Raw genomic sequence first — 27,389 nt, 5'->3', positions numbered from 1 at the left:
CGCAGTGACCAGAAAGCTGGCGATCGCCAGCTTTCTGTGCGAATATTCTGGTCCATTTTGAGGTATGTTTTCAAAAATTCGGCTAGATATACATCCTTTTAATTTACGTCCATTTGTGTCCTTGATAATTGATTTATGTTAAATATAATCTACCGACATCAGATAGTTTAAGAATAGTTTTTCCTTCTCGAGTTAAAGTTATTATATTTTTGTTTCCAAAAAAAAAAAAATGTCACGTGGTTATAATGCCACGCCCCTTTGAGGTCTGTGTCGAAAATCTGCTGTTGCCGGCATTTTTTCTTGAAAATCTCTCGGCTACACATAGTGCGCATTAGTGCCTTGCGCTGAACAGAGTTTCACCAAAATCGCAAAGAGCCAATTCGAGAAATTCAGCGGTTTCCAAATTTAGCTCAAAATTTATGCGAAAATGATAAGCAAACTTAACACGATTATATCTAATAAACTATGAGATTCATCCCTTTATTTTGGGCATTTTTCGGCATCTTGTTCAGCACGCGTGCAATGACCGCGCTTGGCTGACTTCCGAATGCTCATCGAGATATGATAATTTTGGTAGAGTGAGACATAATTTACAGTAAAATTCAGGCCTTGTTTTGTCTGTGAAGTTTTTTTTTTGTTATTTTTTCCTGGGAAAAGTTGCAGCTTTTTTTTTTCTAGTGCATCCTTGCCTTGCCTTCGTTTTCAGCATCACGACTGTATTTCATGCTGGGAGAAAGGCAAAATTTTTGACGGCGTTCGTTCCTTCCCCCACTTTTTTCCTATTTTTACTAAACCCACAGCCACTCCGACCTACCCCGAAAATTTCGCTCGTGTAGTGATTTTAAGTGGACGCAAATTCCAAAGTGTACCGTGGCAGGTCAAGAAATTCGTCATTAGTCGAGTCCCGAAGCTACTTCGTTTCGGAGCGGCGATTTTTCCAGTTCCACGAGCAACAAGCTGAATTCGGAAACGAAGTACATCACCTTACTCGCTTCTTTGAGAAATTACCGTGTTTATTCGATTAACCGCCCTGGGCGCTTATTAAATTTTTTGGACCTTTAGAGTGGGCGCTTATTCGAGGTGGGCGTTTATTCGAGGCTGGGCGCTTATTAAATTTTCACCATTCTCGGCAAGTGTAGTAGTATATTTTACAATAAAACAGTAAATGGTACTAACAAAAAGCGAAGATGTAGCAAAGCAAGGTTTCTGTAAAATACTCTGAAGAAAACTCCGTCTTCGGGAGGGTTTCTTATTATCTCTTATCAGGCTCTTATTGGAGTTGTTTTTGGAGGGAGTGGGGTGGGGTGGGCGCTTATTCGAGGCTGGGCGCTTATTAACTTTTTCTGCCTTTAGCATGGGCGCTTATTCGAGGTGGGCGCTAATTCGAGGTTGGGCGCTTATTGGAATAAATACGGTAGACACTTAGCTACCGTCACGCTTAATGATGCTCATCAGGCAGCTACTAAAAACCAAACAAACAAACGAGTGAAGAATTAATAAAAATGGCCCAGAATGACGTTTTAAGAAATCTCGGGCCTTCATTGTCTTTAATAACACAGCACCACTTTTCGTGGTAACGGGAAGTACTTCATATATGATTAATATATAGATTTAGCCAGGGCTAAAAACGAAGCGCTCTTTAATATTTATAGTTCCATCAAAGAAAATATAAAATCGAGTAATACTAAAGAGAGGGTTAAAACAACGAGAGCGGTATGAAACAAAAACAAAAGATCTAATTAGGTAAAAAACAACTTTGCTCGTGCAGCACACTTTTTTGTACATTTCCTTGCCGTTGTTTTGCACGACTGAGACGTGAAACTTCTTTTTAGGACCTGTTTACATGGGGGCAAGGGACCCCAGGTAGATGAGGTAGATGCCAAGATTCCCGTAGTAATTCTTACCAAGATTCTTGCCAAGATTCCCGTAGTAATTCTTGCCAAGATTCTTGCCAAGATTCCCGTAATACCGTAAAATTCCGAAAATAAGCCCCTCTATGTACAAGCCCCCCAAACCGGTAACGCAAAAAACCCTCCGTTAAATAGCCCCTCCAATATAAGCCCCCGGGGGCTTGTACTTGGACAATTGCCCTCAAATACAAAGTAAAACAAAGCAAAAACGGTAAATTTACTTCCAACTATAAAGCTAGCCCAATCGGTTTTGAAACGCAAACTTCCCTCCATAGATAAGCCCCTCCAAAAATAAGCCCCTCAAAAAGGGCCTTTGAAAAATATAAGCCCCGGGGCTTATTTTCGGAATTTTACTGTAATTCTTAGCAAGATTCTTGCCAAGATTCCCGCAGTAATTCTTGCCAAGATTCCTGCCAAGATTCCCGTAGTATTTAAGTATTTTACCAACATTCTTGCCAAGATTTCCGTACTAATTCTTGCCAAGATTCTTGCCAAGATTCCCGTAGTAATTCTTGCCAAGATTCTTCCAAATATTCCCTTAGTAAATCTTACCAAGATTCTTCCCAAGATTCTCGTACTAATTCTTGCCAAGATTCTTGCCAACATTCCCATAGTAATTCTTACAAAGATTCTTGTCAAGATTTCCGTAGTAATTCTTACCAAGATTCTTGCCAAGAGTCCCGTAGTAATTCTTGCCAAGATTCTTGCCAAGATTCCCGTAGTAATTCTTGCCAAGATTCCCGCAGTAATTCTTGCCAAGATTCTTGCCAAGATTCCCGTAGTAATTCTTAACAAGATTCATGCCAAGATTCCCGTAGTAATTCTTACCAAGATTCTTGCCAAGATTCCCGTAGTAATTCTTGCCAAGATTCTTGCAAAGATTCCTGTAGTAATTCTTGTTAAGATTCTTGCCAATATTCCCGTTGTAATTTTTACCAATATTTTTGCCAAGATTCCCGTAGTAATTCTTACCAGGATCCTTGCCAAGATTCCCGTAGTAATTCTTGCCAAGATTCCTGCCAAGATTCCCGTAGTACTTCTTACCAAAATTCTTGCCAAGATTCCCGTTGTAATTCTTACCAAGATTCCCGTGGTAATTCTTACCACTACACTGTAATTTTCAGGGAGTTATAATAACTCCTCTAGTGGGGCTAATTTAACTCCTTACAGTGGAGTTATTTTTCGTGGAGTTATTTTAACTCCAAAAAGGAGTTTAAAGAACTCTTTTTCAGGAGTAAAAGTGACCCCAGATATTGAGGAGTTAAAATAACCCCAAAAAAGGAGTTATCCTGTACCTAAAATTTTTACTCCACTTTCAGAGTTAAATTAACTCCAAAAAGAGTAAAAACAACCCATGTAAGGAGTACAAGTAACCCCATTTCGGAGTAATTTTAACTCCAGACTGGGAGTAAAAAGAACTCTTTTTCAGGAGTAAAAATGACCCCAAATTCGGAGTTAAATTAGGAGTTAAAACAACCCCAAAAAAGGGGTTATCCTGTACCTAAAATTTTTACTCCATTTTTGGAGTTATAATAACTCCCTAAAAATTACGGTGTATTCTTGCCAAGATTCCCGTAGTAATTCTTACCAATACTCTTGCCAAGATTCCCATAGTAATTCTTGCCAAGATTCTTCCCAAGATTCCCGTAGTAATTCTTGCCAAGATTCTTGCCAATTAAGATTCCCGTGGTAATTCTTACCAAGATTCTTGCCAAGATTGCCGTAGTAATTCTTGCCGAGATTCTTGCCAAGATTCCCATAGTAATTCTTAGCAATATTCTTGCCAAGATTCCCGTAGTAATTCTTACCAAGATTCTTGCCAAGATTCTTTCCAAGATTCCCGTACTAATTCTTACCAAAATTCTTTCCAAGATTTCCGTAGTAATTCTTGCCAAGATTCTTGCCAAGATAGTGTTACCGTGAATTAGAGGGGGTTACAGGAGGTTAGAGGGGTTACACCGAGGTACATGAGGTTACAAAGGGTTTTATCACCGGTTACAAGGGGATACAGGGGGATACCAATTGTTACAGGAGGTCGGACGGGGTTACAGGAGGTTATAGGGGTTTACAATGGGTTACAAGGGGTTTGCAAGACGTTAGCCGTTAGAGAGAATGTAAGAAAACCGCTAAAATTGGGCCTGATCTCAGGCTAATTATTAGGGTCCGCCGGATTTTAAATTTTGTGTTTTAATTGAGTGACGTTATAAAGAACAGCTGCGTTGGAAAGTATTACAGACTAAGTAAAAAGGGAATCAATAATAGTTATAATATTTAGAATAATACAATTATAAAGATAATGAGTGATTTTTCTTTTCCTAGCAATCATTTTTTATTTTTATTTTAGATTATTTAGAAAATATTGTAACTATTTATTCTATTTTTACCTAAAATCTGTAATATTGGTTAGATGAATTATCCATCCGATGGCTGTTCGTTTATTTGACTGAATTATCGAATCAGTGAGTGTGAGAGGAAGTTGTCGTTGTCGACTGTCGGAGCCCAAAGAGGACTGGGGCTATCTGAGCCCGCGTTAAACTTTCACTTGGGAAACCGCAAAAAGTGATGAAGAAATACACATAAAAATTCATTGACAAATTGCATTGCACGTGGATATAGGTTTTTGTGCTGGCTTCCTAATTTACGCTGCGAAATTCTCATGGACCCAGCGATGAATGTTAAAGCCGGAATGAAGTCGCAGACTTTCCGGAACTGTAGGCTTCAGATTGTCACAGGCGAGTACTCGCTTTCCACGCAAGATGGGGGCGAGTGTGTCGTGGATGTTTTCGACGACACAAACAATAACTCGCTCGATATTCGCATACGAAGCGGTGAGTAATATTTGTCGACAACAGCGCGTATTTGTATATTCCTTAGCAGCTTTAAGGTGAAAGGTTTGTAACTTATTTTGTTGACGGCTTTGTCCTGTTCAGGTAATGAATACATGCCTAGTTTTAAAGTTACAAGAGAAAGCGATCACTGCCAAATTGGAAGATTGAGGTATTTGATCGACCTACCGGAGCAGAATTTGAGCGTCCTTCTAAGCTTTACGCATCGAGAAGGTAAATATGAGAGAATTTTACAAAAAATATGTTAGTATAAATCCAACAGTTGGGTGAAAAAAGTGTCTTTCCCGCGAACAACGCTTGATTGCCAGCCAGCTCATACATAATGAATACGGTTTAGTTAAGCTTATATATCCTTTTGATGTTGCGATACTAATGGAATCCATTTCCTAATAGCTAATTAGTGGGTTTCTAAGGTGTATTCCCTTACCACCAAAAAACGAGACCAAATGACTTAAAAACAAAGACGGCCTTTGATAATTTTTTTATTTACTTTTAAACTACTGGAAACAAATAAAAAACTAGCCTTGTAACGGAGAGACAAAACATATTTCCATTTCTTGAAAATGCATTATTAAGATTTACAAGGTGAAGTGAATTCCAGTCCCTTAGTGATTGGTGTCAATTCGCTCCATATACGTGTGTTAATTCACTTACCATTGCCAAAAATTATTTGTTTAACAAATGATGTTGAATTACTGCGTCTGTTTTATATTTCTAGTCTTTTTGTAAATGTTTGTTTTAAACTATCAAATGTGACATTTGTTTGATGGGTAGTACTCATTCAAAAGTCAGAAAAGGTAATTTATTTAGTGGTACATCAGTAACCTTTTCTTCTTATTGCTGTCATGATAATGAAAGAAACAAAAGAGAAGTTTGTGTAGTGTTTTTGCAAGGTGGTTTCATTAAAGCATGAAACTGATAAGAGCCAACATGAATCACAGCGAGGTGCTGCATAGTATACGCTAAGCTCATGTACGTGGCATCCTCATAAAATTTATGTGGTGTTGAGTGAAAAGTTTGGCTGCCCCTCAACTGAGATCTTGGCAAGCAGGATGCGAATCCTGGCCTTATTACATGTTATTAACGGGAGGCTGTGCTCAGACTTTCTTTGGGCTGGGGGACAATGATGTTTCCATGGGCGGATTGAAGGGCACTCTGAGGGGACTGTGAACCCCCCCCCCCCCCCCTTTTTCTTTGAAATTTTGTACTTTTTTAAAGAATATAAGTAAAATAAAATAGTATCTATATAGCTGGCAAGTGTACCCCCTGCCCCCTTTTTGAATTTTCTGGATCTGCCCCTGTTTTCCCTTCTTTTTTGGGTAATATTCAGATATTGCTATACACAGGGACAGTTGTGTAATTTTATAGAGCTGCTTTTCAAAATTTTAGATTTTTTTATGTCAGATAAATCTAGAAAGAGCAGTAGATCTGCTCTTTGACATGTAGGACAGCAAACACGTGTATATCATACTTTCCTAGATGTCGTTGACTTTAAAGAGCTGCTAAACGCAACCACTGGTAGGATGAAAAAACGTTCAGTTTTCAATGAAAGAACAGAAAAAGCTTCAGCCAGTCAATATTTTCAGGTGAGAATAAGCAAATGGCTGCTGGAGACAGGTGATTGAACTACTTTTACAGTAAAGTTTTATTCATTCAATGGATTTCAAAGTTGCCATTTGAGGTTAAAATTTTGCAGAAGTTCTTTCATTTTAATTGATGCACTTTAAGCATAGCCATGCATCCAACTTGCCAGTTAGAACATCTAGAATGGTTTTGGTGCTATATTGATTCTTGCATGGTTTACTGTAGGACGAGGAGGAGGCAAGATCTTCTGAACAAAAATATGAACTTGTTCTCTTTCTAGCTGTGGTTCAGTTTTTTCTTGGTTTAAATTTTATCTTTTATATTTTTTGTGGGTATGGGACTGTATGGTAGTTTCTTTCAAGCAGTGGGGTTAATTAAAATCTTAACCAATGATAACATATTTGACTAACAACATAGTTTTACATGAAATAATAATTATTATTTTATCGGGGCATACTTTTCTAAGTTGCATCACAAAAATTCCTGTAAAATATCGGACATCATGTGAGTTTATGTAACAGTGCTCTTCCTTATTTTCACTCCCTAAAAGGTGTTTAACAAATTTCAAACTCTCATAAAATAAGAAAAACTATAATTCCTGTTCACCCTAGAATTTTTTTGATAAAACAAAGCTCAAACCGATCTTCTGTTATGGTTGGTATTGTCTGGCATTATTTAATAATGTTTTAACACCCTCATACTATAGAGATTGTCATGAAATATCATCCCATAACATGTCATTCACCATGTCTAAACAGGGCTTGAAAAAACTTGAATTCCAGCTTGTCCTGGTAAGCAGCTCTCAAATTTTGCTTACTCAGGTCAAGGATTTTTTTAGAGGATGGCTTCCCTGGAGCCTTGCCTATCGGGCAAGTAACGAAAAGTTCCGAAAGTAACAACCCCTTGAAAGTAGCAAACTTCTGAATGTAGCGATCCTTCCGAAAATAACAACCCTCCAAAAGTAGAGACCTCAAAACTAATTTCCCCATTTTTGCAAAAAAATGATGGATATGATAGACATCCTGAAGAAATGCAACACTGATCTGAGGTATATCAATAATGATTATTTGACATTCCTATTCACAACTCTTAAAGTACAGGATAAACACTACCCTTTTTCAAAAGTATTCCCTTCATTTTTTTTTTGCGATTTTATTTTTTGAAGTGCCCATTTGGAGTACATGTTTATGTCATTCGAAAGTAACGATCCCCCAAAAGTAGCGAGCCTCCGAAAGTAGCAATAGTAGAAGGGTGCTAAATCCAAAAGTACATGTAACAACGCTCATTACTTTCAGAACTTTATGGTCGACTTTTTAAAGTTACTTGCCCTGCATTAAAATTTTGTCCCAGACCACTGGATGGGACTTTTTTCAAGCCCTGCTTAAAGAAGTTGTCACTTGTTTCCATCTGCCAAACTGACATTTTCCTCTCAGTGGCTCTCACAAGACATTTCACTTTTCTTACATGAAATTTCTCTGTCTCTTGAAATTTCTGTTTATAAAAGTCTAAGTCTCTTCAATTTTTAAGGAAAAAAAAAATCGAAATGGCACGAGTAGGATTCGATCTTGGAGCATCAGAGTGCATCACTTTAACCCCTTCACCACCGAGGATTTGCTGACAATGAATGGTTTGATTTGAATATATATAGCAACAACCCTAACCCTAACCCTAACCCGTACTTTGTGTACGAATCATTAATCTGTCAACATCAGTTTGGCGGATGGAAATAAGTGTTGACTGTTTAAAGGTCACAGGGTCAAAGCAAGTGATCTCTGGGGTTGTTTTTCACACAAATCCTCTTTGTTAGTTCTAGAAGTCCTTTGGAGAACATGGTAGCATAGTTACATTGATTTTAGGACTAAATGACTCATTGCTTTGTTGCAGTTTTATGGATATTTATCACAACAACAGAATATGATGCAGGTAATTAGAAGTACAAATTACTTGGGAATAATGGTCTTTTTTAAAGAATGATTAATGAAAATGAGATGATGATAAAAATGATAATGACTGATTGATGGCCATGATGATGATGTTGATGATGATGTTGATGATGATTGACAATGATGATGATGATCATAGCGGTGACCATGGTGATGAAAATGGCGTTGACAATGACAAAGACAATGACTTTGATGATGGAAATGATGATCAATAAAAGTATGCCTGACAAAACTCTTCCTGGATTGACTTCTTCTTGCTGTTTCAAAATGAAACTAGTGAAACTGAGGAAAAAAATTTGTGATTAGGCCAGTGAGTAGGTAGGGGACATATAGAAAATGTTTTTTGTAGTAACACCATAACCCTCTCACCTCTAGATGTGGTCAAGGTAAAAAGTCCATAAAAATTTCAAAATTCTTTTTGTAAAATCCTAAAAAGTGAGGAGCTCCATGCAAAATGTATGCCTAAGAGAAGTTGCTTGAATGGTAAAAGTGTAAGTGATAAATCACCCTGTCATAACTTTCCCTAGAGGTGGGTAAGTACTTTGCAATAATAAGCAATGTGACTCTTTTTCATCAATTAGGATTACATCAGAACATCAACATATCAACGAGCAATGTTGCAGAACTGTACAGATTTTCAAGACAAGGTATTTAATAATTATCAGTCGTGAAAAAAGTGAAATATGCTTTGTGTTTTGTGAAAGATAACAGAAATCCAAGTGCAATTTTGCCAAGTTTAAATACCAGCAATACCTTGCTGTAGTTGAAGTTAGCTATGCACTCTGCACTCTGCACTCTGCATTATAGGTTATAAAACTATCTGACTTTGTCTGTTTACAGGTTGTGATTGATGTCGGTGCTGGCTCAGGTGGGAATTACACTTTTCATTGAAAGTTTTACCAGTTATCATACATGTAACCTGTAGACAACTATTATAACTCTCAGCACTGTTGTCAGCATGCATCTGTTATGTTTTTTTTATTCACTATTAACCATTTGAATTTTTCTTGAAGGGATTTTGTCATTTTTTGCCGTACAAGCTGGAGCGAGGAAGGTGTATGCTATCGAAGCCAGCACAATGGCAACACATGCAGAGGTACTACTCCTTTATAGTTGAAATGCTTCTAACTCCTGTTATCTCATACTTCCCTCTTGCTATGGACCTTTGGAAAGGTTTAAGGTCAAGTCGCCTGATATCATTTTGCCCAAAATTATTTTGCCCGATATTTTTAGTTAATTTGCCTGCAATGTTGAGTTGTCTCGCCTGAAATTTTATCATGCTCAACAACATCCTAACATCCCTATTACTCACCAACCACGCTTGTTTCGTGTCATCAAGGCATAAAGAACAAGGTATATTACTGGTTCATTGCACTTGTTTCATTTCTTCAAGGGTTTAAGAGTGAGATGTATCACACACTTATCCCACATGTCTCGTCTTATGATGGTTTAAAGAATATGTTATACCACAAAAACTCTTTATAATTATTTAACTTTATTTTTCCACGTAGTACACCTGATAAAATTTTAGGCAACATAACTCATCATTTCGGGCGACTTAACTAAAAATATAAGGCTACAGAACATTAGTTTCTGGTGGCATAACTTTGAGTGAGATAACTTTCAGGCAACTTGACCAATTACCTTTGGAAATAGTACAAGCCTTGTGGCTTATTTTCCTAACTTTGCAGTATTTTTTATGCTCTTCATGGCACAGTCTGGATTTTGCAAATCCAGTTGTCATGTACGTTACATGCGTATGCATGCATAGCCTGAGACATCTGAACATGTTTGTTGTAAATATTATTTTTTTATCTCTCAATTTCATAGGCTTTGATAAAGCAAAATAACTTGTCTGACAAAGTCATTTTGATCCCTGGAAAAGTGGAAGAGGTGATGCAATAAGCTGGTTTTATTTGTTAGTAAAACAATAATCATTCATGCAGTTGCTTCGTGTACAAAAAAATCAAAAAAAGAAACATTGGGAAAACTTTAATACATAGTATGATCTTGCAATCAAGCTATAGAGATGAGCAGTCACTTCATCACATTACCATGGTACAAATTTTTTGATCTCAACCAACCATGGTCCTACAAATGCGGCAAAAAAAGCAAAAAAAATTGACCTGTAGGACTTTCCTGTGAATGATTGCACTCGGGAAAAAAATGGTAGCCCATACTTTTCATCCATCATTGGACAATGCAAACTATTTCAAGAATGATTGTTGAGTTTCAGAAAATTTTGCTACCATGGTAACTTGACATCACACTAATTCTTCTCTCCATTAAACAGTACGTTTCAGTGAAATAGAATTAACAATTATTTTTATTTTGTAGGTGGAAATTCCTGAGAAAGTTGATGTAATCATTTCTGAACCCATGGGATACATGTTATATAATGAGAGAATGTTAGAAAGTTATCTTCATGCCAAGAAATGGCTAAAACCAGATGGTATGTCTACATGATCTATAGTTACTACCTGTGCAAGAGGTTATTAGAACTCTATAAATCCACTTTTTCTCCAAGCTCCAATCAACTTTTCTGGTAATTCCCATCTTTTTCATTTTATTTTCTTCAATTGACCACATTTTCTCATTTCCCATTTTCTTTCTGTAGTTTCCTGAATAAAAAGTGCGAAAAGGGAGTTGAAACTAGCCCTGTTTCTTTTCTCCTTGTTCCTTCTCTTTTTCACACTTCCCAGTTCTCATTCTGTTTTTTTTCCTTTGCCCCAATTCACACCCTTCTTTTTATCTTTTTTCCCAGTTAGTTCCTGTCTCTTCCTCCCATTTCCCAACATCCACCCCATACCATAATGAGTTATTTTCTTGGGATTATATTTAAAAGCACAGTCCAACTTTCCTTTTAGCAAAATTTCTTCCTGAATTTTTTTAAACACTCAGAGTTCCCTTTCTTATCAGGATTGTCAAAAGTAACCAGCTGCTGGTGAAAATCGCCGCCTACTTGGTTAGTAGCGGCCAGCTACTCTGCTTGGCATTTCTTTACGAATGATGTTTTTTAAATAAGATATCCCTGGACTGGTCACTTACTTTGACAACTCAGCTGTCTACGTCAAAACTTTCTGACAACCCTGATTATTTTTTCTTTCTTTCATTCTTTCTTTTTTTTTCCCCTTTGTTACCAGGTAAAATGTTCCCTACCAGAGGAGATCTTCACGTTGCTCCATTTTTTGATGATGCTCTATACATGGAACACTTTTCAAAAGCTAACTTCTGGTTGGTATTTGCTGTATAAAGTTAAAGTAAATGAATAAATAAATAAATAATGATTTGAGGTAGGACATCCACAGAGTGGTACTTTGTTTACCTGATTCCTGGTTGAATTGGAATTATTTTGGAAGTGTTGGTTTTTTAAGAGAGGGGAAAACTGGAGTACCCGGAGAAAAACCTCTCACAACAAAGGAGAGAACCAACACAGGGTTGTCAAAAGTAGCTGGCTGCTGGCAAAAATAGCCACCTACTTGGTTAGTATTGGCCGGCTACTCTGCTTGGCATTTCTTTACAGATGACGTTTTTTAAATAAAATATCCCTGGACTGGCCGCTTACTTTGACAACTAAGCAGTCTACTTCAAAACTTTCTGACAACCCTGTAACAACAAGCTCAACCCACATATGGTATCGACGCTGGGATTTGAACCCGGGCCACATTTGCGGGAGGCAAGTGCTCTTACCACTACGCCATCCTTGCTCCCCATAAAGCAGTGGTTAGTGCCATATTTGAGATTTGTTTTCAGAATAATGAAGTAGGTTTCCAATCAGTAAATTTTATACATGTGTATGTTTACAGGTCAAATTTGACTTCAGGTTAATGTTGATTTAACCAGGGTTGATCCTCAATTTCCTGTGACTCTTAGCCCTTAAAAGCAAAGGAAATTAAGAGTCAACCAAGGTTAAAAACTTTTAGCCTTGAAACAAATTTGACCTGTAACATATACATACTGAATTGTGTTCCATATTATTTGTTTAGGTATCAAAATTCATTTTATGGAGTGGATCTGTCAAATCTGAGAGACTCGGCCTTAGAGGAATATTTTCGACAACCGATTGTTGTATGTATTACTGTTTCCTTTATAAAATGATTTAATACAGTGTATGACTTTTGCATTCTGATCAAAAAAGGCCTAACACTTAAGCTGTAAGGATGCACATGATAAAAAAAGTGACGAAAGATTTACTAATATCATTTTCTGAATAACTTGAATAAACATAATACTATACAATCTTGCTACTTCTCATCTGTGTTTCTATCAAGAAATGTTAAAGTTCTATTATTTTCTTTAAATGGTCACATTGTGTGATTTCTCCTACAGCCATGATAGTTTTCACCATGTTAAAAACATGTTTTCATATTTAACTTTGAGCTTTGTAGGGTCCAGCTTGTAATATAGAAATTACTCTGACTATTACAATAGAGAACTCTTGCCAAAGTCAAGTGTTTAGCACAAAACATGTAATAATGATCCTTAAAAATAGGAATTTTTTGTGAAATTATCTGTTAGATACAAATCTTTCTTTTGTGAAATTCTCTTTAGGATACTTTTGATGTACGCATTCTGATGGCCAAGCCTGTGACACATACTGTAGACTTTCTTAGTGCAGCTGAAGAAGATCTACACAGGTACACCAACTTTCATCAGTTGGTATTGTTTTTGTTTTCTAACTGCATGGCAGTGGCATCTTGCATTCAATTATTAGATCAATTGATGTTAAAATTTGCCATGTTATGCACAGTGTAAAAATCTTTTATTATCATATATCAGTAAACTTTTGAACTAACATGTCTTGGAGGTTTTTTGTAACCATTAATTTGAATGTTAAAATTTCAGGATAGAAATTCCCCTTCACTTTGTAGTACATTCAGCTGGCACTGTTCACGGTCTTGCTTTCTGGTTTGATGTTTTATTTCAAGGTAGCAGGTAAGTTGTTGTGATCAAAATTTATTAATTTGATGATTGTGTCTGAAGTATGCATGGCTTATGTTAATATTATTTTGTATTAAACAATGGCAAAATAAGCTGAAGTGAAGTCACTATATATCATATCCTATTTAAATTTGACTTGAATATTTTATCAAGCTTTTGAAATAAAACTTATACCTAAATGCACATTTTTATCATATACTTCTTTGTTAATTCAAGGGTATTTTGCTGAGTAAATCAAATCATGATTTTCAGATACTCATTACATATTAAAAATTTGTTTTACTTATATTAATTTTTTTGTCCCAAATTGTCAATTGGTACTTATTTCAAAACTTATAAACTATTGTTCTACAGATCCTTGTTTATTTTTCCCCTTTTTGGTGATTAAAGATTGTATTTGTTCCTTATAAAGTGATGTTTTACTTTGCCTGACAGTGTTCCAGTATGGCTTTCCACTGCTCCTCAGGAACCCCTTACTCACTGGTATCAGGTAAAACAAAATATTTGCAATTCTTCTTCAACAGAGACCTTCTGATAGGGCTCAAAAAATGTTGTAAATTATGTAGAAATTCCAGAAGATTTAATTACGTGGCAAACTATACACTATATTTAAGTTGTTTCTTTCTTTCTGTCTTTAATGAAAGCTTATTACATTGATTGCAACCATTATCTTGAAAGACAAAAACAACCTCTCCAACTTCTACCTCTCTCTTGGAATCATTAATAACAATATTGGTTGACTAGCCCTAAATCTCTGTCAGTTGAAGCGTCCTACATGGCAGAAGAGCATTACTTTCAAGAATAGTATCATCCCTAGCACTGCAAAATACACCTGCTTTGTAGGTTAATTTGTTCCATAACTAATATAATTTCTGTTTTAGGTTCGATGTCTTCTTCGAAGTCCATTATTTGTAAAGGTTGGACAGTCCCTGTCAGGAAAAGTACTTCTCATATCAAACAGAAGGTACAGATAAATAATAATTATTAGAGCTATGATCACAGGAAAAAAATTAAAAAAATCATTCTTGTTTTTTTTAATGGAAAATGATAGAATAACATGTTGAAATACATTAATGGAAAAGCAGAACTGAAAACATTAATGTTTTTTATACAGAAAACATTCATGGCAATATATTTTCCATTACTGGGATTTTGAGTTATACCATTAGTGGTAAAAAGCAAATCCCATTATGTTTTTTCCCTTTTAAACATTAATGTTTCTACTAGTACCATTACAGGATTTTCCTCCATTTCCATGAATGTTAATCCTGAAAACATTTTTGGGTTTTAAGGTATTCCCATTTTAGTTTGTAAACAAACACATTGGTGTTTTTTCTTAAGAACACATGAATGGTTTTCTTTGAACATTTCTGGGTTTTGATTTATAACCACTATTGGCTTTTAAGCAGTACCACTTAATGTTATTTATGATGACATTCATGGTTTAACTGTTAACATTGATGGAATTGTTTCCAATTCCATAAGTGGTTTTTCTAGAGCCATACCTGGGTTTGGATTTCTTACTATTGTGACGTTGCCAAGGGTGTCACATCACAGTGGTTTTTCTTCTTGGCATATATATCTTCAATATTACTAAATTAGCTCATTGGTTGCATTACAGTAATATGTGCCAGTCTGTTAAACTGAGAACTAATAATGATGTTTAGAAATTAAATCATTTCAATAATGAATGTTTTAATGTCTTCCTTCAGAAATGACAATAATTAACAGAACAAGATTTGACCGCCTAACACCTGGCAATACAATAGGCTGACATCTTTAGTAATTACAAAAACTGGTACAATATAAAGAAACCTGCACATGTTAACTTACCACATAAAATCCTGAGACAGGACAACAATATAGAACACATTTGACTTAGCAGGAAAAAGAAATATTAACAGTATGAGCCATAAGAAGTAAATGCTGGCCCAAAAGTGATAATATTAACACATTTTTCTCTTCGGTACCATTGAATGTCTTAAGTACATTGAAGGATGAGATTCATGACTTATAGATAAAGAGACGACACCAACAGCTTTTTCTAAGGTACATAACAGGAACAGGAAGGCCACCAAGGTTGTGAGTTAAAAAGGCTTCAAGATCTGAACATCATCTCTTGAAATTTTCTCTTTGGGTGGTATTTTAACAAATCCTTTACTGACAAGAGCTTGTGCAACATTGGAAATCAACACTTCCTTTGACCTTGATTCAGATTCTTTAATGGGAACCTTTAATGTTTTAGCAGCTGATTGCAACTGTGAACGTGATATGTCTACCACTCGGACTTCATTGAAGGCACATGCCACTATAAGTTTAGCTGAAGCCATAGGAATGCCTTGTGAGAAAAGAAAAAGATAAAGATAGTTAACAATAATATCATTGGCACTATTATAATTATAGTTAACTCAACTCCCCATAGTAAGCTATAATATTAATTTAACCCTACCAAGTAAGAGGGACCATATCTTGGGAACTGCTTCCAACATTGATATCACCACAGGGATTGTCTGTGCTCTCATTGATCATAGAAATGACGTCATAAAATGTCCAAAACTTGGTGGTTTTTAAAGTTTTCAATATTTTATGCCATCATTTCTATGATCAATAACAGTACAAACAATAGAAAAATGGAGTCAATTTTTTTTCAATAACAAAAACAGTTGTGAGTGAATAAGGGCTCTATTTGAGTATATATTTTTTTAGAAACTGCAAGTCAACAAAGAGTAAAAAAAGGTCGCAATTTTTTGTTGTTTGGACAGTAGCAAAAAATGATACAAGAGGTTATGCCCTTGATTTTTAAAATGTGTGGAGCACGATTTTGTTGCAACATGAAAAAGAAGGCATTGAGAAGATGAAGTTGAGTATCATTCACTGAAATATTTTTGTGCTGTTTTGGGTGTCCATTGTGTGGTTCCAGAAAATATCCATACCCCCCCCACGGATGGTTAATGGAAATTCCTAGGGGGTGGGGGGGCTAAAGGGTAGAATTTTCCGAGGGGTACAGGGGGTGCCCACGAGAATAATTTTCCACAGGGTTGTAAAAGACGCGATCGATCATACGAGACATACTTAAGTATATGTGGATTATTTTGATTTGTCGCACGACAAAAATTAGAAGTAGATACCCTTTCGAGAAAAAAAAAACTTCAAGATGTTTGTCTCAAATGTCGATCGTCTTCTTTGCTGGGAGTTCGCTATCATCTCCGCTCTAACGATTTGTCCACACGCTCTAACGATTTGTTCTAACGCTCTAACGGATTGCTCTTCAATCTAACGGTTGATTCTAAACAGCTAACGGTCGGTCCGTCCAACGTTTGACATTGACGAAGTCTTTAAATAAATATCGTCCTTCGGGCAAATCGATCGCAATTCTCAACAGGTTACTTCTCCGGGAATAAATTCTAGCGCATCGATTAATAATAATTTCTTTATGTCGAACATGTATCTAGATTGTGGCCTCGACTGAAGATAGTCTGACAAAAACTTACGCTAATCGAGAACAAACGTCATCTAACTCGGCGATATATTTTCTCGCGCTTTGTGTAAACAACTTTATGCAAATTTCTGTTGACATTCAGTGAGCTCGTCGCGACAAAGCGTTGCGTGACGACCCAAATGAGACCTTTGCTGTATTTTATTATTGACTTCTAATAGAGTACCGTTAAAGGCAAGCTTTTTGTCCAACAGACCTTTCGCCAAATCAACTTTTGCCCGAAAATAATAACGATCTGTTCCTTCTTTGTGGAGAAGACTTTCGAGCACGTGCTAGGAAACGAAATAGATCATGTTTCACTGATGTTCATTTCTGAACATGAATCGATGCAAATATGGGACGCAAAATGAATGTCTGCATATTTTGTTCTTTTATAACCCAAATAGGTTTTTTTGTAATTCCTGAGATTTGTTTAACTGCAAGTGTAATTCATTCAAAGTTAAACTTAATTACAAACATCGAGAGATCGACTTTGTGGTGACTTTAGGACCCGAGGCCGAACAAACGATACACTTTGTTGTAAGTTAGTTTTCTAGTAGATCCGTTTTGAAATTTGAATTTCTTCACATAGTTTAATGTTAAATCAATAGTTAACTTTGAAGTTATGCTGTAAATGTTGCATTTGAGACGAAACTGTCTTAGACAAGGCGTGTACATAGTGAAACTTAATTACAGTACCAGACATCAACTTTGTCTAACTTTGTCTGTAGGTAGATTCGTTTTGAAATTTGAAAATGTTCACATAGTTTTATTTCAATGAATAATTCAAATTTAAAGTTATGTTTTAAATGTTTTCTTGAGATGACAAAAATTTATTAATCTCTGTTCTGCCTCGCGCGTTTCGCTGGAAGGACTAATTGAAAAAGAGAGACCGCTCATAGTCTATCAAGCGTGCTCTACCTACGTAAGAAATACATATTGTCTAGTAAAAGATTACAAATAGGTCAAAGATTATAAAAAAAATGTGTCTTAAGATGAGAGCAGTTAATTTTAAGCGGTACACGGTCGATTATCTCTAAATATGGCAAATTAAGACCATGAAAAGGAAAATAGGAAATTCCTGGGGGGTGGGGGGGTTATACATGACCCCTCTGGAACGGAAATTCCGAGAGGGTGGGGGGGTCTAATCGGAAGAACCATCCGTCGGGGGGGTATGGATATTTTCTGGAACCACACATTCCTTTATTTTCCAAGAAATGAGGACTCTGTTTCAAGTCTGGCAAATAGTAAATACAGTCCAAAAATACCTTTATTGCTCTCATCATCCTCAGATGAAGGCAGCATTGAGGTTGAACGGGAAGAAGCACTGCTACATGACTGGCTATCATCAGATGAACGCACATCTTCAGTATCACCACCATCACTGTTTTCAGGCTGGGTACACTCATCATTTTCAGTTTGTGTATCATCTGGTTTACATGAAGCCACCTGAGGTGATTGCTTCTTCTTAGCCTTATTCACCTGTCAAGTAAACCATGTAATTTACCTATGGGTGCATAACTACAAACACAGGCTCCAAAAAAAACATGGTCATACCTTTGTATAATCATGTCCATTTCTAACATGTCTGCGCCGTTCATTTAAAATGTCCAAGATGTGCTTACGGATGGCTTCTTTGTTAAAGCCCACTGTCATATATGTGCAATCTTCCTCTAACTCTTCAACCAACTCGTGTAAGACTTTAAGCTGAGATGGATTTTTCTTGAAATTTGGTAGGTCATTTCCTGGCCACTTTTTTATTACAGCAGCTCTCACAGCTTTCTTTCTGTTTAGAAAAAAAAAAAGATCATCTTTGGTCAATTTCCTCTTCCTTCTCTGGCGGATACAACATAAACTGTTTCCTTAGCATTTATCATCAGCTGTAAAAATACAGGTAGAAATAGTTATCTAGTTGAAAGCTAGATTAAGTTCACATTTTGTTTTGACTAACAGATGAAGATTTCTACTTCAAGTTTACAAAAATAAATTTTCACTCTCACAGTCGGAGAGAAAGACACCGAGTGTTGTTAATATCTAAGGTCACTTCAAACATCACATCAACTTTATGCAAGTAACTTGATTTTAGTTTACATCTTGTCACGCATGCAAATAAACAACACGATGTAGATTTCGTCAAATACCCAATCCTTTCCCCATAATAAATTCCACTCAGGATTTGCATTGGGATGTTCCTTTTTTAGCCTCACCTCAGAGGATGGCTTAATTGTAAACTTACAAAGTAAAAGAAAAATCAAACTTACTTAGCATTGTATATTCGCTTGTGTAGTTCTTTGTCGATGTTCGACTCCATTGCGTCGAGCTCGAGAACCTCCAACAATTTCATTTGGTCCCCAACAAGGTCCAGTCCACACGCTTCCATTTGCTGTTTTGTCCCTCTGTCTGCTAGGAAAAGGAGTTCTTTTCCATTGATGTTTTGCTCTGTTAGAAGAAGAAAAGTACGGAAAATTTGCTTGACTTTTTTTCGCGCCACTTGTGTATTTCACTCAGTGGAGTTTGACTTTAGCTTACCTTTGAATTTGGCGGCGACTGTTTCGTTAAAGTTACTTTTTATCCACTCAAAAACTTCCAAAACACTCATATCTTCTGCTTTTGTACATGTCCCTCGGTTATTAACGGCCGTGGCCATCTTCTTTTGACCTTTTTCTCCGCAACGGACGCTTTCGTCTTCTTCACTGGTTTAGTTTTGGCGCGAAGTGCGATATACGGGGTAGTGTGCCTCGCTTTCACGCGCAGTAACAAAGCACTCGACCCAGTCTTGAACACGATCGAAGCAGACTTCCAGACATGCTGTAGTTGTATAAAAGCAAATGGCAGGAAGAAAGAGAAGTTGGGATCGAAGCGAAATTGTTCGTTGTCACTGCAGTGAACTTTCGTACACTCATGTCCATTGCCCCTGCAGATCATGTAGTGGAAAGCCTGTCTCAACATCAGTTGAGTATAGACACTGGACGTTACAAAATTCCTTGCAGTCCATCAACGTTGTCTCTCTAAGGTGAGTTTGCAAAGCTACAAGATTGCATTCTAAAGCATTCAGTGTTTGTTTCATGATTTTATGGAATGGCAATTCTCTCATTTTATACAACTTTTACAAAAAGAACCGTGCCCAATGCAAGCTGTCACAAAATTACCCGTTATATGAAGAAAACGCGGCTTTTACAGGCGGGTAAATTAAAGCCACAGCCATGCCGGCACGAAGAACTCACTGAATAACTTCTTAAAATATCTTGCTTATGTGTAGAATGTTTTTACTCACGTAAGAAAAGAGTTTAACACCCGGAGGATTGGTTTGGGACACCAATTAATTTGCATGGCCGCCGTGACGTCAAGTGAAAACACTCTATGTAAAGCTTATTGGTTACCGAATTGTTCTCACAAGATAAACTTAAGACGTGATCTTTTCTGTAAGAGATTTTGTTGTTCAATGAAGACCCTTTTGTCTTTGACTTTTCTTTCTTGATCTTGAAAAGGCAAGTATATACATGCATTCGTTACTGTTCACAATAACTTATATGCATATTGTTTCATGTGAAGTAGGCAGCTCAAAAATCAAAGAAGCTGGTTATTTAGCCGGAGGCTGGCACTTAATGAGAACCGAAAATAGAATGTGCATGTACCTCTCCACTTATCAGCTCTTTAATACTCTTAAAACTGAACCATCAAGCCTTATCTACAGCAGACTTTTTGCACTTTGTTTTACACCATAATCAGATTCTGATAAATTTTTTGTTCTTTAATTGCTGTTATTGTTTTTTTTTTTTTCAGATGTGTGCCAAATCCTTGGAAGGTGCCAAATATATCGAGAAAATGTTGACAACGATGCCTTTGTTAGAAAATAGCTACAAGGAGGGAGTTTTTGTTGGTGGGATGCTCTTCAATGAAGTACAGTTTTCACAGGAAGATCTTGACTTGATTAATAGTAATTCATTAGATTCAACTTCGCTTTTTGTTCTACCAGATATTGCCTTCTCTTTCCGAAGCTTCTGGAGGCCTGTTCAAACTTCAAAAGGCATGCTGTACCGAAATGGAGAACATATTGTTTGTGAAGTTGGTGCTCATGAATATTTTTGCCAAATAACAAATTTCTTGTGCCTTAATTCTGAGGGAGAGTTCTTTAAGTTTGTGAAAGTCAAGAAATTCACTCAGGAAGTCGATGAGGATGGTGACCCTGTTTCTGATCCTTACAGTGGAGGCTTGGTGATTGACAATGCAAATGTACAAGACCTCCTTGTTCCTGTCAAAGCCATTTTAAGAAAAATTATTCTCTACAATTCAGCTGATGATGAACATCCTGATAGAAGGATAGTAGTAGACTTCCAACGGGAAAACCTACCAATTTCACATCTTGATATTCTTGTGCCTTTCTTCCCACAAGTTAACGACATGATTTTCATTAAAGGAGATGACCCCAGTCCTTGGTTGGCAAAGGTGTTGACCATCCAAGAAAGAGCAAAAACTGTGAAAGTTTGGTACTATATAGAAGACGTTGAAAGACCAGGTGAAAACCTGTATGTACCATCTCGCAATACACGACAAGCACAGGATTTTGTCTCATGGGACTCTGTTATGTGCCTAGCAAGTGGTGAATGGAGAGGGGGTGCTTGGGAAATGGAATGATTACATTGTAAACTTGCAGATTTGCTTACGCATAAAGTTTTTTTTTCTCAATGCAGCAAGTAGTTAATGAGATGGCTCATTCTCCAAATAACTCAAATTAGAGTGGAATAATTTTCAAAAGGGAAAGCAATTTGAAATATGCTACATAAGAGTACTGTAGTTAATGTATCTCTTTTCCCATAATACATGACTGAGTATAGTGAGTTCTTTTTTGATGAGAAAGGTATTTCCAATAGTTCTTAGTGTTTAACATTTGAAATGAGCTATTAGTTCACAGTAATTACGTGTTGTAAATTCTCACACATGGTTTTTAGTGATTGAGGGGCATTAATTTATAGACTTTACAACTTAGCAAGCATAGTTTACAAACACTGTAAGTACTCCCTTGTAACTGCATTGTACCTATCATATCCATACGTGGAGTTTTCATGTAAGTTTAATAATCATTTACAGTACCAGCCTATTTTTCTTTCTTATTCAAATGGTGTTCAAAAACCCATAATGATACAATGATTTTTGACTGATGAGAAAGAAGAAATAAAGGTAATGGTAATTATACAAAATGGCATGTTAAGGCTTAAAATTTACAGCTGATGTGCCATGAATGTTTTTTGGGAGTTTCCTGTGAATGGTAAATTTGTGAGAGCAGGTCCAGAGAACCATAAATGGTTATTGCACAAATTACATGATGGGTTCTTGTGAAATGTTAATTTACAGTAATGTGTTCTAAATTTCCAGGAATGGTTTTTTCAGTATTTCTGTGAATGGTATTAAAAAACCCATGAATGGTAACACCCATGTTTGGGTTTTCAATGAATTTTCATTTTAAATGTGGATTTTCAAATACAAGAATGGTTTCTCCCTATTACACATGATGGTATTTGCAGAATTAACATTAGTGGTTAATTATTAAGAATGTTAAAAGTAGAAGATAGGAGAAGATACCATTAATGTCAAAATTTGTAAATGGTATTTCAAGAAAAAACATGATGTTTCCTTAAAATTCACTAATGTTTTTTTGAAATTTTTCCCTGTGGATCCTTGTTTTAAAAGAATAGAGGTAGAAATGTCTAAAGGTGAACAACAGTTTCTCCTTCACGTAGCATACTGCTCAAATAAACTTACTGACTGAAGATTGTTAATGGAAATGATTAACAAGTGTTGTTATGCCATATGTAATGCATGGAGAACAGTTTGAAGAGTTTTATGCTTAGTAGCCTAGGTTGCAGAGTGGACATCTAACCCAGTTAATAACAGTTAATAACGTCTGTGAAGCATCAGTGATATCCTTCTTCTGGGCCCCAACTGATTTAACACATTACCGGATATATGCGTTTTGAACTTCCCTCTGACCTGATTGGTAAATTGACGATGACGTTTTGAACAGGCCAATCAAAAACTGGTACATACTTACTTACTTTACTGGAACACAGGTGAGGGCCCAGAACCAGGATTTTGGCACCATTTTGCTGACGGACTTATAACCTGAAGTTTAGTTCCAGCTGTGGCGCATGCTATACGCCTGGTGATATTGTTAAAGTTTAAATTAAGATCAAACAAGGTGTGTGTTACTTTCTATTTTAAATTGATTTACTCTCCCTTCATTTTCATCTACACCTAACAGACAAAGCTATGACGTTGAAATAGAAGTCTCAGTGGATGGAACTAACATCAAATCGACAAACAGTCTTGACCTAAAGAATCCTTATTTCCGCTACACTGGTAGCCAAACTGTAGTTCCCGCAGGTACAAACACAGTATCACCAACTGAACTGTACTGGAACAGCTCTGTAGCCGGTGTTAATGAAAATGGTCTGGATACAGGATCTTGTGGTGCTCTTATGGGTAATGGACTTGGAATTGGCACAGTTGGGTCTTATAGTGGAGGTTGGTATGATCTGTACTCCCAAAAGTGCTGTCTTTGTGAAAACGGCTCTCATAAGGTTTCTTCACATGAGCCTGGTTGACTGCCCTGGCTCGGTTTTCGGGGTCTCACCTTACTCTAAATCCTTAGTAAAATTTTCATCGTGTTCATGTGAAGGGTGGGATCTCCGTAAGGGGGCTGGAAATTTTGCCAAATGAACACTTCAGTCCAGTTACCAGGATGAAAGCAGGATTAATTCTGGTTGCCCTGGATGGCATTGTCTCGCATTGCCTGCTGTATTTTCCACATCAAAAGCATCCCATTTAACTGCAATGATACAGATATAAGAGTTGCCAAAGCGATGATAGGCACAAAAGTTATAACTTTGTGTTTAGCTAGCGAAGTTTGCTTTGTTTCTCGAATTTCGCGCCAGAACTCGTTCCAGGATCTTCTGCCTTTTCCCATCTTTGAAACCAGTCTGAAATTTCTTATGTGAACCCATGGCAAAATTGGTCCTGGTAACCCCGCCAACCCAGTCAACTGGGTGCATGTGAAGAGGCCTTTTATCTTTTTTAAATTTATTAGTATTGACAGAGAACAGTATGAAATTTTTCCCTTTTTAATTGAATCAATGCCCTGTAACACAGAGAGTGGTCACAAGAATTAACGATATGACATCACAGGACAAATTAAATTGATACTTAAACCAATAATAAGTCTACGCTATTTTTATAGAAAAATGGAAAGGCAGAGGACCAGGGTGAAAAGAAAAAGGAGTTTTTAAAACTTGCCTGCCCTTTTTGGCCAGTTGTAACTAGCATTTACTGGCCTGAAAGTCCTTTTAACTAGGTTGGGGAAAAACTTTTTGATTAATGATTAATTTATTAGCTGTTTTTTGCATGCTGCAGGACAAAAAGTTCTTGTGGAGGACTCAACATTTTGCTGCCAGGGCATACAATGTTTTGGGCTTGTTTTTTGTTAACAACTAGCTGCCAGTATCAATATATCAAAGACCAAAATCCTTCCTGACATGTTTACCCTTTCTGAACCAGTCAACTCTCATGCATTATGCAGGGCACTGATCTCATGAAACAAGAACAATTTCTCATACCTGACTCACAAATCTGGATGAATGCTTCTTGAGCTCGTGATTTACAACAAAAATACAATTCAATTTGGCAAAAAATATTCCAAAAAGGTGCTTGATGTTGACTTTGTGTTCTAATAGTATCACAACATGCAAAATTTTTGCTTTTGAAATAGCTTCAAAAATGCTCAAAAGTTGGACATCTTTGAACATTTTCAGCAATGTGTGAGGGTCCTCGGAAAATCTTTAAAATGTTCAGAAAAAATTTGTTTGCTGGAAGTTGTTGGGATTATTTCATAAATTCAGGTCATCACAAGAACAAATCTCACACTGTTGGGTCAGAAAAAGTTGGCAGGTATACCTTTCTACCAACTAATTTTTCTTTATCGTTCTTTAGCAGGGGGCATTCTAGGTGCTTCGCCTTATGCGCTTGGAGGTATCCCAAGTGGGATGCCAGTAGTCAGTGCTGTCCCAAATGCAACATCCCTTGAAGGAAACTCCAGTCACTATGTTACAAACAGATATGTTGTTGGAAATCAAGCAGCCATTGTTCATGGCTACAGTGGAACTAGCTGTGGAGAATACATTAGCAGTAAAGGTGCTTATCATTCAATGGTGTACTCGCGGTGAAGTTTGCCTTGTCACAGTGGCCAAGTTGTTTGAAATCGTTAATATTTTCATCTATGGAAGTGACTGAGAAGTTCCATAACCTAAGCAAATTAAGTACAGTACTGCTCAATACCTTTGAAATGAATACTCCATTGTGGAGGTTTTTTTATGTGGACTAAAAAGTTAAAACTGTCTTGTCAAGCATAACAGTCTGTACCACTGCTGGAAAGTAGTGCTTGGTTGTTTTTCTTACTTTCCAGTTTTTTTCGCTTAGAAGCATTCTTTACAGCTCTATTTATAGTGCCTGAGGGAAAACAATGCAAAGTAGGTCATTTTTCGCAGAATCAAAAATGAATGAATCAAGCCACTCTAAAATGCTTAATCAACCAAATGAACTAGGAGGCTCATGTAGGAACTAGGAAGTAGCTCATTACAGCTGTAGCTCTCATTTGAATGTTCAAACTGTAGGATTTTGTCAACAGACTCAAAAGTTAGGACCACCTTGTAAAGCATAACAAACAGATCCACAGGAAAGTGCTGTTTATTACGTTCATTCATAAAATGGTCTACAGGCTAGTACTTTCAGAATCAAAAGGTGGAATTATGTTTTCTTATAGTATGGCTGAATCCACGAGTGGGCAAGATGTAGCAAATCCTGTGTTCTGATTAGCTGCGTAAATGGGGAAGAGGGGCCCGCCCATCTTGTCCGCTCAGGATTTCCCACATTAAACCCTAAAGAAAAAGTTTTCTTTTTGGCCATATGATAAATCCTTTATTGACCAGGCTTGTTTGGCCAAGATGGCTGTATGTTGACCTCGTTCGTTTTTGTAGTTTTATTGACCTCAACTTCATCTCAGTCAATAAAAATGCGTAAAAGAACTTGGCCAATAATACAACCTTTTTGACCAAACAAGCATAATTGATCAATAACACTTATGTATAAGATAATCAACTATATAAATGGGAAAATGAAATGGCCAATAGAGTTTAGTTTTACCCTCAAACGTGATTCTGGAATGTTATAATTTTCATGTGGCAAGATTACTTCTTTCAGTTGAATAGTAACTCTTGTGCATCAACAACGTACTTTAAAGTTAAGATTAGACACGTCATGTGGCATAAGTAATTTTAACTAGGTTTTGCTTTGGACGGGAAAGAGGATAGTTGTAAATATTTCAAGAGTGCTTGGCATTTTATGAGGTTTGTGGCTTTGTATGGCACTAAAATAATATACTATGTTTTGCACTGAATATAAATGTGACCAGGGACATTGTACATAATTTTTGATGGAATTGCTGTTATGTTAGTATTATTGTCTTTATTTTGCACGGGGTTTGTTTGAATCAGGCCTAAACTGATTCATTTGGCAGCTGTTTAAACTCTTAAGCTTTACGTATAGCTTCATGATATTCCTGTGGGAAAAATTTCTTCACTATCAATAATAATTATTAACTGTACGCTTAACTACAGTAATGAAAAGTTACTTCGGTACTTTTAATTAAAATTGAAACTTTGTGTTAAAGATTATCTTTTGTAACATTGTGAATTCCACTTTTTATCACTTAAGTTAAATTAACAGAGATTCTGTAGGATATAGTATATTATTACTATGCTCTATAAGTTCATATCAATATATTTTACTTCAAGTACAAAAAATGAAAAGCCTGTGTTGTAATTTTTTTTTCCATGTCTTCTTTCTCTTATCTTTTCTTGTATTTCTTTTTTGTGTATCTTGTTTTTGTTTTGTTTGTTTTTTATTTTATGTTCATAAGTTATTGTGGAAATGTTTAGGAGTTTTGGCAAAGGGAATGGAAAGAAAATTAGCTGAACTTGCAGAAGAGACTAAACAGAGATTTTTGTAATTTATATGCATCTCTTATAAGTCTATAAGATATTTTCCCACAACTTTCCTAATGAAATGGGGTGTGCCATTGAAAATTCTCCAATCCGAATTTCCAGTTTCCTCCTGAAAAAACACTGCCATGTGGTTGTCAATTAATAAACCAATACAAGGCCAGCGGAGTGGATTTTTAAGTGGGGGGGATAATGCGAACCTGTAAGTGTGAGCAAACTAGGAGGGTCCGGGGTCATTATGTTCCCCCAGGAAATTTTCAAATTAAAGTCTTCTAAAATGGCTATAAATGCTTCTAAAACTGCCAAAAGTGATAGGCTCATGGAATCTGTTATTATTACATCGGCACTTAAAACCACAAGTTACAACCTGGCCCCAATGTTAGACCAAAATTAAAATGAATAGACTATGAAGCTAAACCCAACACACGTAATGGTATTGTCAGATTACTAAACCTTGTTTGTGCGGTAAGTGACGATCTGGGTAACCAAAGGAAAAAAAATTATGTTACCATCCAAAAAAGAAACCCCCCCTTCCAGCCCCACCCCCTGCACTGTGAGAATTTACTTAGTCTGATCATTGGCTAGACCCTTACTACAGAATATCATTCCAGAAATATTTCTGGTGTTCACAGTTTTGTGAG

At 36.5% G+C, this 27,389-nt stretch overlaps 2 protein-coding genes across 2 annotated transcripts; one reads left to right on the top strand and one right to left on the bottom strand.

The window, feature by feature from the left end:
• Positions 1 to 4,469: 4,469 nt before the first annotated feature.
• On the top strand, positions 4,470 to 26,421 carry LOC140921968 (histone-arginine methyltransferase CARMER-like). Its single transcript, XM_073371979.1, has 17 exons — positions 4,470 to 4,738; positions 4,841 to 4,969; positions 6,236 to 6,342; positions 8,225 to 8,263; positions 8,865 to 8,930; positions 9,124 to 9,151; positions 9,297 to 9,379; positions 10,114 to 10,176; positions 10,621 to 10,735; positions 11,427 to 11,517; positions 12,270 to 12,351; positions 12,835 to 12,920; positions 13,129 to 13,218; positions 13,660 to 13,714; positions 14,106 to 14,188; positions 22,959 to 23,221; positions 24,683 to 26,421. The coding sequence occupies exons 1-17, from the start codon at positions 4,567 to 4,569 to the stop codon at positions 24,913 to 24,915; spliced, it is 1,785 nt and encodes a 594-aa protein (XP_073228080.1). The 5' UTR covers positions 4,470 to 4,566; the 3' UTR covers positions 24,916 to 26,421.
• On the bottom strand, positions 14,575 to 19,010 carry LOC140921724 (uncharacterized). Its single transcript, XM_073371735.1, has 4 exons — positions 18,961 to 19,010; positions 18,257 to 18,485; positions 17,968 to 18,181; positions 14,575 to 15,562 (listed from the first exon to the last, which is right to left on the bottom strand). The coding sequence occupies exons 1-4, from the start codon at positions 19,008 to 19,010 to the stop codon at positions 15,312 to 15,314; spliced, it is 744 nt and encodes a 247-aa protein (XP_073227836.1). The 3' UTR covers positions 14,575 to 15,311.
• Positions 26,422 to 27,389: the final 968 nt, after the last annotated feature.

The sequence above is a fragment of the Porites lutea genome, chromosome 12 (assembly GCF_958299795.1).
Source record: "Porites lutea chromosome 12, jaPorLute2.1, whole genome shotgun sequence".
In the NCBI taxonomy this organism is placed as follows: domain Eukaryota; kingdom Metazoa; phylum Cnidaria; class Anthozoa; order Scleractinia; family Poritidae; genus Porites; species Porites lutea.
Note: the sequence above shows the minus strand (reverse complement) of the source record. Positions and strands in the feature narration are given on the sequence as shown.

Excerpts from the sequence above, each read along its gene's own strand:
- LOC140921968 (XM_073371979.1), top strand. The coding sequence starts at position 4,567 with ATGGACCCAGCGATGAATGTTAAAGCCGGAATGAAGTCGCAGACTTTC. Across the intron at positions 6,343-8,224 it reads CAGCCAGTCAATATTTTCAG|TTTTATGGATATTTATCACA; the intron begins GTGAGAATAAGC and ends GCTTTGTTGCAG. Across the intron at positions 13,715-14,105 it reads CCCTTACTCACTGGTATCAG|GTTCGATGTCTTCTTCGAAG; the intron begins GTAAAACAAAAT and ends TTTCTGTTTTAG.
- LOC140921724 (XM_073371735.1), bottom strand. The coding sequence starts at position 19,010 with ATGGAGTCGAACATCGACAAAGAACTACACAAGCGAATATACAATGCT. Across the intron at positions 18,182-18,256 it reads ATGGACATGATTATACAAAG|GTGAATAAGGCTAAGAAGAA; the intron begins GTATGACCATGT and ends TTTACTTGACAG. Across the intron at positions 15,563-17,967 it reads GGATGATGAGAGCAATAAAG|GCATTCCTATGGCTTCAGCT; the intron begins GTATTTTTGGAC and ends TTTTCTCACAAG.